The following is a 12,528-nucleotide window of genomic DNA, read 5'->3' as shown; positions in this document are numbered from 1 at the left end:
TGGCTTGTTAAATGGCGGATGACGCGTTTGTACATGTTTATTCGTATGGCTTGTAAAATGGTGACTGAAGCGGTTTTGTAAGTTAATTCGTATGGCTTTTTAAATGGTGGATCAAGCGTTTGTACATGTGTCTTCACATGGCTTATTAAATGGTGGATCAAGTGGTTGTATATGTTTATTCGTATGGCTTGTTAAATGGTGGATTAAATGGTTGTATATTTTTATTCGTATGGCTTGTTAAATGGTGGATCAAGTGGTTCTATATGTGTATTCGTATGGCTTGTTAAATGGTGGATCAAGTGGCTGTATATGTTTATTCGTATGGCTTGTTAAATGGTGGATCAAGTGGTTGTATATGTTTATTCGTATGGCTTGTTAAATGTTGGATCAAGTGGTTGTATATGTTTATTCGTATGGCTTGTTAAATGGTGGATTAAGCGTTTGTACATGTTTATTCGTATGGCTTGTTAAATGGTGGATCAAGCGGTTGTATACGTTTATTCCTATGGCTTGTTAAATGGTGGATCAAGTGGTTGTATATGTTTATTCGTATGGCTTGTTAAATGGTTGATCGAGCGGTTGTATATGCTTATTCGTATGGCTTGATAAATGGTTGATCAAGTGGTTGTATATGCTTATTCGTATTGCTTTTAAAATGGTGGATCAAGTGGTTGTATATGTTTATTCGTATGGCTTGTTAAATGGTGGATCAAGTGGTTGTATATGTTTATTCGTATGGCTTGTTAAATGGTGGATCAAGTGGTTGTATATGTTTATTCGTATGGCTTGTTAAATGGTGGATCAAGCGGTTGTATACGTTTATTCCTATGGCTTGTTAAATGTTTGGATCAAGTGGTTGTATATGTTTATTCGTATAGCTTGTTAGATGGTGGATCAAGTGGTTGTACATGTTTATTCGTATGGCTTGTTAAATGGTGGATCAAGTGGTTGTATATGTTTATTCGTATGGCTTGTTAAATGGTGGATCAAGTGGTTGTACATGTTTATTCGTATGGCTTGTTAAATGGTGGATCAAGTGGTTGTATATGTTTATTCGTATAGCTTGTTAAATGGTGGATCAAGTGGTTGTACATGTTTATTCGTATGGCTTGTTAAATGGTGGATCAAGTGGTTGTATATGTTTATTCGTATGGCTTGTTAGATGGTGGATCAAGTGGTTGTATATGTTTATTCGTATGGCTTGTTAGATGCTGGATCAAGTGGTTGTACATGTTTATTCGTATGGCTTGTTAAATGGTGGATCAAGCGGTTGTATACGTTTATTCCTATGGCTTGTTAAATGGTGGATCAAGTGGTTGTATATGTTTATTCGTATGGCTTGTTAAATGGTGGATCAAGTGGTTGTATATGTTTATTCGTATGGCTTGTTAAATGGTGGATCAAGTGGTTGTACATGTTTATTCGTATGGCTTGTTAAATGGTGGATCAAGCGGTTGTATACGTTTATTCCTATGGCTTGTTAAATGGTGGATCAAGTGGTTGTATATGTTTATTCGTATGGCTTGTTAAATGGTGGATCAAGTGGTTGTACATGTTTATTCGTATGGCTTGTTAAATGGTGGATCAAGTGGTTGTATATGTTTATTCGTATAGCTTGTTAAATGGTGGATCAAGTGGTTGTACATGTTTATTCGTATGGCTTGTTAAATGGTGGATCAAGTGGTTGTATATGTTTATTCGTATGGCTTGTTAGATGGTGGATCAAGTGGTTGTATATGTTTATTCGTATGGCTTGTTAGATGCTGGATCAAGTGGTTGTACATGTTTATTCGTATGGCTTGTTAAATGGTGGATCAAGTGGCTGTATATGTTTATTCGTATGGCTTGTTAAATGTCGGATCAAGTGGTTGTATATGTTTATTCGTATGGCTTGTTAAATGGTGGATCAAGTGGTTGTATATGTTTATTCGTATGGCTTGTTAAATGGTGGATCAAGTGGTTGTACATGTTTATTCGTATGGCTTGTTAAATGGTGGATCAAGCGGTTGTATACGTTTATTCCTATGGCTTGTTAAATGGTGGATCAAGTGGTTGTATATGTTTATTCGTATGGCTTGTTAAATGGTGGATCAAGTGGTTGTACATGTTTATTCGTATGGCTTGTTAAATGGTGGATCAAGTGGTTGTATATGTTTATTCGTATGGCTTGTTAAATGGTGGATCAAGTGGTTGTATATGTTTATTCGTATGGCTTGTTAAATGGTGGATTAAGCGTTTGTATACGTTTATTCGTATGGCTTGTTAAATGGTGGATCAAGTGGTTGTATATGTTTATTCGTATGGCTTGTTAAATGGTGGATCAAGTGGTTGTACATGTTTATTCGTATGGCTTGTTAAATGTTGGATCAAGTGGTTGTATATGTTTATTCGTATGGCTTGTTAAATGGTGGATCAAGTGGTTGTATATGTTTATTCGTATGGCTTGTTAAATGGTGGATCAAGTGGTTGTATATGTTTATTCGTATGGCTTGTTAAATGGTGGATCAAGTGGTTGTACATGTTTATTCGTATGGCTTGTTAAATGGTGGATCAAGTGGTTGTATATGTTTATTCGTATGGCTTGTTAAATGGTGGATCAAGTGGTTGTATATGTTTATTCGTATGGCTTGTTAAATGTTGGATCAAGTGGCTGTATATGTTTATTCGTATGGCTTGTTAAATGGTGGATCAAGCGGTTGTATACGTTTATTCCTATGGCTTGTTAAATGGTGGATCAAGTGGTTGTATATGTTTATTCGTATGGCTTGTTAAATGGTGGATCAAGTGGTTGTACATGTTTATTCGTATGGCTTGTTAAATGGTGGATCAAGTGGTTGTATATGTTTATTCGTATGGCTTGTTAAATGGTGGATCAAGTGGTTGTATATGTTTATTCGTATGGCTTGTTAAATGTTGGATCAAGTGGCTGTATATGTTTATTCGTATGGCTTGTTAAATGGTGGATCAAGTGGTTGTATATGTTTATTCGTATGGCTTGTTAAATGGTATATCAAGTGGTTGTATATGTTTATTCGTATGGCTTGTTAAATGGTGGATCAAGTGGTTGTATATGTTTATTCGTATGGCTTGTTAAATGGTGGATTAAATGGTTGTATATGTTTATTCGTATGGCTTGTTAAATGGTGGATCAAGTGGTTCTATATGTGTATTCGTATGGCTTGTTAAATGGTGGATCAAGTGGCTGTATATGTTTATTCGTATGGCTTGTTAAATGGTGGATCAAGTGGTTGTATATGTTTATTCGTATGGCTTGTTAAATGTTGGATCAAGTGGTTGTATATGTTTATTCGTATGGCTTGTTAAATGGTGGATTAAGCGTTTGTACATGTTTATTCGTATGGCTTGTTAAATGGTGGATCAAGCGGTTGTATACGTTTATTCCTATGGCTTGTTAAATGGTGGATCAAGTGGTTGTATATGTTTATTCGTATGGCTTGTTAAATGGTTGATCAAGCGGTTGTATATGCTTATTCGTATGGCTTGATAAATGGTTGATCAAGCGGTTGTATATGCTTATTCGTATTGCTTTTAAAATGGTGGATCAAGTGGTTGTATATGTTTATTCGTATGGCTTGTTAAATGGTGGATCAAGTGGTTGTATATGTTTATTCGTATGGCTTGTTAAATGGTGGATCAAGTGGTTGTATATGTTTATTCGTATGGCTTGTTAGATGGTGGATCAAGTGGTTGTATATGTTTATTCGTATGGCTTGTTAGATGGTGGATCAAGTGGCTGTATATGTTTATTCGTATGGCTTGTTAAATGGTGGATCAAGTGGTTGTATATGTTTATTCGTATAGCTTGTTAGATGGTGGATCAAGCGTTTGTATATGTTTATTCGTATGGCTTGTTAGATGGTTGATCAAGTGGTTGTATATGTTTATTCGTATGGCTTGTTAAATGGTGGATCAAGCGTTTGTATATGTTTCGTCGTATATCTTGCTAAATGTCGGATCAAGTGGTTGTATATGTTTATTCGTATGGCTTGTTAAATGGTGGATCAAGTGGTTGTATATGTTTATTCGTATGGCTTGTTAAATGGTGGATCAAGTGGTTGTATATGTTTATTCGTATGGCTTGTTAAATGTCGGATCAAGTGGTTGTATATGTTTATTCGTATGGCTTGTTAAATGGTTGATCAAGCGGTTGTATATGCTTATTCGTATGGCTTGATAAATGGTTGATCAAGCGGTTGTATATGCTTATTCGTATTGCTTTTAAAATGGTGGATCAAGTGGTTGTATATGTTTATTCGTATGGCTTGTTAAATGGTGGATCAAGTGGTTGTATATGTTTATTCGTATGGCTTGTTAGATGGTGGATCAAGTGGTTGTATATGTTTATTCGTATGGCTTGTTAGATGGTGGATCAAGTGGTTGTATATGTTTATTCGTATGGCTTGTTAAATGGTGGGTCAAGCATTTGTACATGTTTATTCGTATGGCTTGTTAAATGGTGGATCAAGCGTTTGTATATGTTTCGTCGTATATCTTGCTAAATGTCGGATCAAGTGGTTGTATATGTTTATTCGTATGGCTTGTTAAATGGTGGATCAAGCTTTTGTATATGTTTCGTCGTATATCTTGCTAAATGTCGGATCAAGTGGTTGTATATGTTTATTCGTATGGCTTGTTAAATGGTGGATCAAGCGGTTGTATATGTTTATTCGTATGGCTTGTGATAAGGTGGCTGATGCGGTTGTATATCTTTATCTGAGTCTGTATACTGTGTTTGCGTGGGGTATTCATTTTAAACTACAGCACGGTATTTCAGTGAACTAGCACTATAAAATTGGCATCAGTCCGGACGAGTACAAGGACACACACACACACACACACACACACACACACACACACACACAGAGAGAGAGAGAGAGAGAGAGAGAGAGAGACTCGATTAAAGGCCACGTTTTAAAATGTTCCCACAATCTCATTAAAATCAAGTCATTTACACCGATACGACAACTCTCTGCGTAAAAATACTTTAGAAATTGATATGTGATTGGCTAAAAAACCCACACATCCTTCAAGTTCACCTGGCGCGGCCAAGAGAGGGGTGGTATCGGAGAAAAAGATCTGATTTGATGACATTGAGCCTCGATAGAAACTTTGATGAAAACAAAACGCCGGTGACGACCATTAATGCCATGCAAAACGGTACCAAAGGAACGCCGTTTTAAAAAAAAATTGTCATTTCGATTTGTGATTCTGGTTTGTATGAATGAAATTTACCTGAATTGAAAATGACATTCTGTCTCGAATGAAGGCGTTCTCGATTGGATCAAGTGCATTGCTAAACGAAGTACCTCCCCCCAATTTTTTTTTTAAAATAAAAAATAAATAAAAAAATAAATAAATAAAAAAATAAAAAATAAATAAAAACAATTTAAAAAAAATAAACATGATAAAGTGAACATTTTGACACACAAGCTGAATGAGACTGTTTACAAAATACCGATTATTCTGTTTTAAAAAATACCGGTTGTACATGAAACCTATTTAAGAAAAAGTTTACGGTTTAATGGGTGTCTATGAATTAATCCGCCAATAGCTTATAAAAGCATGCACTCAGCCTATACACAGTTATCCAAACAACAACAGTGATGCCAAAACATCATCAAAGTATTCACAAATAGAACGTTTTTAAGGGAAAAAAACGTGAATATCTGATACATATTTTACGTATTAAGTCGAAATGTGAAAACTCCACGGGGAAATGCATCTCAAAGTCATTGGATTCATCGAGATAAGCAAGCCATAATGTACAATGTTGATTAGCATTGTGGATACCATCTGAAGAACTCCAAGACCATTACAATTTACATCGTCGCCCTTGTTCTGTGGATGGAGATGCTGTATCTCCCATCTCCACAATTCCTCACCAGCCATAAAAGAAACGTATTGATTCTGAGAACAAGGTCCGAGGCTTCTTTCACTAAGTAACGAGTTGATTTCCTTCAACGTTTCCAAAAGCATCCCCTTCCACAATTATGTTTTTGCAACCCAAGACTTACATGAATTCCTAATTGAAACCTTCAGAAGACCCGACCAGAACCACATGTCTCGAACATGAAGTACTTGATGCGACTAAGGTTCCGTAACGGTCAGCGTCAAATCAGGCGTGATATGTACTCTTAATAATGCATAGAGCTATTCAGCGAGAGCCACTAACACTACATGTTTAATCGTTTCTTTGTTCATAGAACTGAGGCATTATCTCTCGAATGGTGCCGCTCGAAGAACTCATTAAAGGAAGCGTAAGTTGAGAGAGTGTTAAAGGTTACGAGACGAGTCATTTTAAAGACATTACCAGGAAGGGCCGTTTCTTATAATTCCTGTACGCTTCTGTTTCGACGATAAGCTATTCATGTAACATTTTTAATACACTGTACTTTCAGAAAATGAAACTGAGGAATTGAAGGTTTTTGGGGCATTTCCATTTTGTAAAACTAAATTTCGATTGAAATGAACGAAATGGTACTTGATTCACTGCGTAATGTTAATCTTACAAATAAACTCCTGCTAATATCATTTCAGGCAAAGATGTCATTATGAACAAAGCATTACTGAACATCCGCATAAAAGGGATTATAAATAGAAGCTTAATTGACAGCTGATGGCATGGTTTTTAACATCATACACGATAGCAGCAAGAAACAGCTGATAGAAACGAGAGCAATTTTTCATTCTCCCGCTTAAGCACGATGAATTGTTTTGCATAAATATCAATAAGTATTTAGTCGTACAAAACGTATTTTGCACAAGTTCGTCATGTGTTATACATGGATTGAACCTATCAATTAAATGCATTTTCCTTGCAGGATAATTCACTGTATGCTAATATTGGCATATTGGCATATTACAGGTTATTGATCAATTAGGGGAGATAGTGAAACATTGTTTTATTCCGGATGAGTTCTATCCCGAACATGGGTACAAAATGCGAAGCCCGTTTCTAATATTCTCCGAATGTGATATGTCTGGAATATTGTTTAAAACGACAAAACTATTCACTCACTATTCAAAACGTTACATGTTGGTACAGGTATCTAGAAATCAGTCTTGTTAATTCAAGATTTGGTCGTTACATAAATAGATACTGTACAGTTTACCTACATCTGAATATCTACTGATACCATTAACCTTTCATTCACAAGCGATTCTAGTTAGTTTAAAATCATTCAGGTGGAAAATACTAACATTTAAATTTAATCAACAATTTGACTAACGTTTCTACTTTTTATGCATAAATAATTCAACGGGTGTCAATTAATATGACATGGTCTCGGGAGAACGGGTGGCCAAGTCGTCTAAGGCGCCGCGATTCGCTGTGCAGAGTTGCGTCCCTTGGGCACGCCAGATACCTTTGATTGCGAATTCGAATCCTGGTTCGCCCCGATTATGTTTCTAGGTTTGGCAGCACCATACCCGTGCTCGTGGGTTTTACCGAAGTGGTAAACGTCTGAGACCTGCATCACTTCTGGCTTTCCTCCCACATTAAGCTGACACGCCGTGATATATAACTGGAATACTGTTATAAGCGGCGTTAAACCCTACTCCCTCACTCACTGACATGGTCTCGTGCATTTATTTATATTGAAGTCACTTTTGGGCGGGAATACCTGGATATCTGTTATGAATATCAAACTAAATGCTGATTTTCTTCCCGCAAGATCAGAGTTTCATTTGGAATAGTACTTTTGTCTGGCCTATGATTTGTTTTGTATAATATTATAATAACGACATATTTACACTCGACCCTCGTTGTGTCGAATTCCCGGTTGTCTCGAACTCATTTGAGAGACATAAATGTCTAATTTAAGCCTAACATTCCCATAATGTCTCGAACCCCTGATAACTCGAGGGGCGGTCGGGTAGCCTAGTGGTTAAAGCTTTCGCTCGTCACGCCGATTCCCAACATGGGTACAATGTGTGAAGCCCATTTCTGGTGTCCCCCGCCGTGATGTTGCTGGAATATTGCTAAAAGCGGCGTAAAATCAAACTCACTGATAACTCGAACTTCTTCCAGGTCCCTACGAGTTCGACACAACGCGGTTTCACTGTATTTTACATACTCTTGTTTCTTATCTAACGACTACCCACCCTGCGCTCTTCATGCAAATTCATTCAACCAAATCAAATGCATCTGTCATAAGTGTTCACATTTTTTCACACGAAAAACAGAAGATGAATGTCTGATAATTAAGCTTCCGAAAGCTTTCATGGCACCTCGGTAATGGCATCAATATCTTGCGTGACGTCCTCGGGCGTCCAGACAGGCCTGGACACGATGTCTCACCGATGACGTACCGATGGGTATGTGATCCTACACCTCCAGTAAGTGCTGTACGTTGTCCATCATGTTTGGACGTTGTCGTATCTGTCGCCCACGATGATTTCAGAGATGTTCTATGGGTGAGAGGTCGGATGGGCGTGACGGCCAGGGTGACACGGATTCGATATGAACCTTCTGGATTATTCGAGCAGTGTGGGACTGACATTGTATTGTTGGAACAGTAACTCTTGTGGCTGTCTTCTGAGAAGTGAAGGTCAAATGGCTTCAGAACGACCTCTAAGTAATTTTGGGCGTTCGCGTTTCCACGGATGACGACCATACTTGTCTTCCTCTCACCACCAATCCCGCCCCACACCATAAGGCAACCGACCCAAGAAGGGCCAACCCTTTGAATGCATCCTAGAGCGAATCGATCACCTTTCCGTTGATACACCAGTATCCGACCATCAGGATTTGAACCACGCTCTCGTCGATGAACAGCACCCTTGAACAATCACGTCGATGCCTACGTCGCCACACGCATATTTCGCCAGTGTTGACGGGTCAAGGCCATTCCACGGTGGGGATTGTGAGCTTTTCCAGTTCCAGCAATGCCGATGACGTCTCAGGAAGAGGTTGCGCAGATGTAACGTTTGCAGATAGCAGTCCTACTGGGGTGCTGAGTACTCGAGGGTTTCAAAGTAATCACGGCTAAGACTTGCTTCACTTCGGGGTTTCATCCCACAACAAGCTAACACGCCGTGATCAAAGCAATGGTATGTCGATTTTCCCCGCACCTATTAACGGATCGTGGAAAAGAGACACGTCCCTTTGAATACATTCAAGTCATTACCGACTGTAATTGTCCAGTATCCTGGGTTTTGGGCTGACAGGATCTGGACCATTAACGTATCGCTGTGAGTGACCTGTTGTTGGATACCCGATATTCAAAGTGTTGAATGTTTCATTTCAAAACGTTTTGCTCATAAGCAAAACAATACAATCATAAAATAACAATTATATTGTATAATATTAAGGATGAAAATGGGTCAAATGTTCACTGTTAAGTTCAAAGTCGTTCAATCTAAGGGTCTTGCAACATTAATTTATGAAAGATAGGAAATTCTTCATTGCGAATAACGAAAAGGTTATACTTCGAACAATATAAATTGTTTTAAGTAAGAATACGTATCGAAATATGTCAGGAAAACGGTCATTCATGGGCTGCTTACTGCTGCTTTTATGTCACACTATGACGTTGGGTAGCGTGCCGAAAACAGTGCATGACACCGTCCTAAATTGATTGCTAAAGGTACTAAAGTGACTTCATGATGCCAAGGGCCGCTTCCCCAACAATAAAACAATACCACAATAGGGACGGATAAGTGTAAGTTCCTTTTCAGCTGGAATTACTAAAACTAATAACCCATTATCCGTCCCCCTATGGGTTTTAAACTGTCGGTATTTTCCGGCAATATCTGACTCTTTCTGCAATAATATACGTCGTTCCATCTCCGCCCATTAAGATCATTTCCTCGGCGTTAAAGCATGGTGTATGTGACAAGAAAGGGGAATTCATTAACGCAGGTATAAAAAGAGATTTGAAGTAGGTTTGTTAATGTTTGTTCAAGTTGTAAATTGCTTAGGACGTATGTAATTACAAACGTGCAGTACAAACACATTCCATTAGGATTAACAGTGAAGGATTCCCGTCGGAGCCTTTGACAAAAATTGTAGCTAACTTGAGAAAAGCGAAAAAAAGCAGTTTTCTAATAACGCAGGCGTTTTCGTCAGGAGGCGCATCACGCAACGGCCCCGCCGTTAGCCCACAGTAAGCCGAGGCAGTGAGAAACTGAATTAAGGGATTTATGTTGGCTTAAAAACCAATGACTCTTGGCATACTGGAAGACGGTTGATCCTTCCAGAATAGAGGGATCGCGTCTCCCTGGGAGGAATCGGAAGATCTTTCTTAGACCCTCTCGAGTGACACACTCGGCCCAAGTCATCAATCATGGCAAATTGCGCCATTAATAAAGGTCAGCAACGGGAGGCAAGTCATATACGGTATGAGAATATCTGCGGTAACGATAGCCATACGCAATCTGACAGACGGTAATCTCCTCCAGCTCATTAGCATGTGATGAATATTCAACGTGAAGGTAATCAGACATCCAATCTGGTTCAGGGGTGTTTGAGAGACACGAGGAATTTCACGTGAGAAAATTAAACAATCAGTGAAATCTCTGTGTTCAGCAAGTGTCTAGATATGAACGCAAACTTTTTAAAAAACTAATTCCCTCATAATTGTTTATTTTAAAACCTCTGACCATAAATAATCTACACCTATATTATTTACATGTATAAAATATCCCGTTAACAATATACCTGCTATTTTAACCAGTACAAAGTCAATGTGTGCGGTAACATCGGTGATATCTTTTAAAGTGAAAAAACATTTCATGAAAAACTTAATGTATTAATAAATACAAAGCATATATGTCCACCTTAAAAATGAATCTAATATTCGAACAGATATATATATATATTCTGAAAGCGTAATCAAATATGAAATTTCTCACTCACCTGATGCTAGTGAAGGAACCAGGAAGAGATTCACAATGACACATGACTGCATGTATAACAGAAAACCCATTGTAACGGTTCACGGAGTTAATCTGTATCTGTTAACGTGTTCTGCAATAGATAACAGTTGGTCCGAATGCTGTCCTCAGCCACAGAATAGAGGCGGCATGCCAGGATGAACGTAACTACCCCGACACTCACTCATGTGTTAATGAAACCAATTTGCCAGAAAGAATGGCAGTCTGAGGGTCGCTCACAGTTGGGAGTCACAGAAGTTGTCATACTAGCCCCATAGATGCTAGCTTCCTGTTCACTTGGTGTGTCACAGCTTCAAAACAAACAGCCAATCACAGACTCCGGACTTCACAGTTACTTTCAATTTGCTCATTGACTTCTGAACCCCGCACTCTTAAGCAACTGACTATAGAAATGGCAGGAGAGTGAATAATCTATCACAAAACGGCAAGCACAGAACAGCGGGTAGAGGCATAATCCAACAAATCACGTTCTTGCATGTTCCTTGATGGACCTGTTAAGATATCTAAGATCACCGGCTCTCCTCCGTAGCTTATCGTGTTCCCACAAACCGTTTCCCTGTATTTGTACTGTACCGTGTGCACACTGCGGCTGGCTGTCTGTCTGGCTGCGTTCTCAACCCTGAAACTTCCTGAGCGAGAACACACATGCTATGTATTATAAAATATGCCTTTGTGTCACTCCATAACAAATGCCTTACCCTTTACCCAGACCATGAGTCATTATGCTTCACCTCACTGAATCATTGATTATGGGCCAGAGCCGTGCCGATAAGCAGTCGGGAAGTTTTAAAGACCAATCGAGACAAGTTTTTATAGGAACAGAAGGGAAACAACTTGAGGATTACCATGCATTTTTCATAGTCTTAATATACAAACAGAAACTATCGATTTTTTAAGTGTATATGAAACAGAACCGTATTTACATCAGCACTGTCTTCAAAGGAAATGCATCATTGCCGGCTAATTGTAAGGTTCTACGAAGTAGCGGCATCAATGGTGGAATGCTTTCCATATATTTTGCTCATCTGGTCGTTCTCCCAATAAGGCTTATGTGGTAATGCGGAGGGTCTTCCTTGAAGCTTCATTCATATATCAATGTCATGTCCACTCTATTTAAACATTTTACATTAGTTCAGTGGAAGCTTGGGAAATGTTTTAAAGGTTATGAAGCAGCATCGTGTTGAACACCCTTGCGTATTACATGATTACGCTGTAGACGAAGTGCGATGCAACAGTATTGAATGTTGACGCTATAGGTTATCTGCTGAATATGTTTAATCAATATCTTAATTCAATATTGAGTAATTAGTCCAATATAATCCGAAACTCTTCTATAGAGCTTTTGTAATGAAAAGCTGGCTATCAAGCGAAAGGTTTCAAATCGGAATTGAGAACGAAGCTTGGCAAGAGATTATGTTTCAATTGCATGTCATCTTTTCAAATGTTCTTTTTGCATCTAATCGCCCGAGGGTGGATGTAGAAGTTAAACTAACGATGAGTGGTTCCTTGGCGAAACTAGGACAATATTATCACTGTATAGTATTTGTACTTCTATTGCAAAAATGTCATATCTATCTTACAACGCGATGAACATATTTTACTTCTTTGTGT

General features: G+C 38.4%; 1 protein-coding gene across 3 annotated transcripts in view; it reads right to left on the bottom strand.

Moving 5' to 3' along the window:
- LOC124148734 (limbic system-associated membrane protein-like) overlaps positions 1-11,491 on the bottom strand; it is a 60,542-nt gene extending 49,051 nt beyond the window's left edge. The window contains exon 1 of one of the 3 annotated variants that reach the window (XM_048403099.1): positions 10,880-11,491. In XM_048403099.1, the coding sequence (XP_048259056.1) occupies positions 10,880-10,949 (70 nt within the window). In that variant the 5' untranslated portion in view covers positions 10,950-11,491. The remainder of the gene's footprint in view (positions 1-10,879) is intronic. The other 2 variants (XM_048403101.1, XM_048403100.1) reach the window with 2 other exon arrangements.
- Between the last annotated feature and the right edge of the window lie 1,037 nt (positions 11,492-12,528).

The sequence above is a fragment of the Haliotis rufescens genome, unplaced genomic scaffold (assembly GCF_023055435.1).
Source record: "Haliotis rufescens isolate VD_foot unplaced genomic scaffold, xgHalRufe1.0.p SCAF_3, whole genome shotgun sequence".
NCBI classification, from domain to species: Eukaryota; Metazoa; Mollusca; class Gastropoda; order Lepetellida; family Haliotidae; genus Haliotis; species Haliotis rufescens.
The sequence above is the reverse complement of the archived record's forward strand: the minus strand, read 5'-3'. Positions and strand labels throughout refer to the sequence as shown.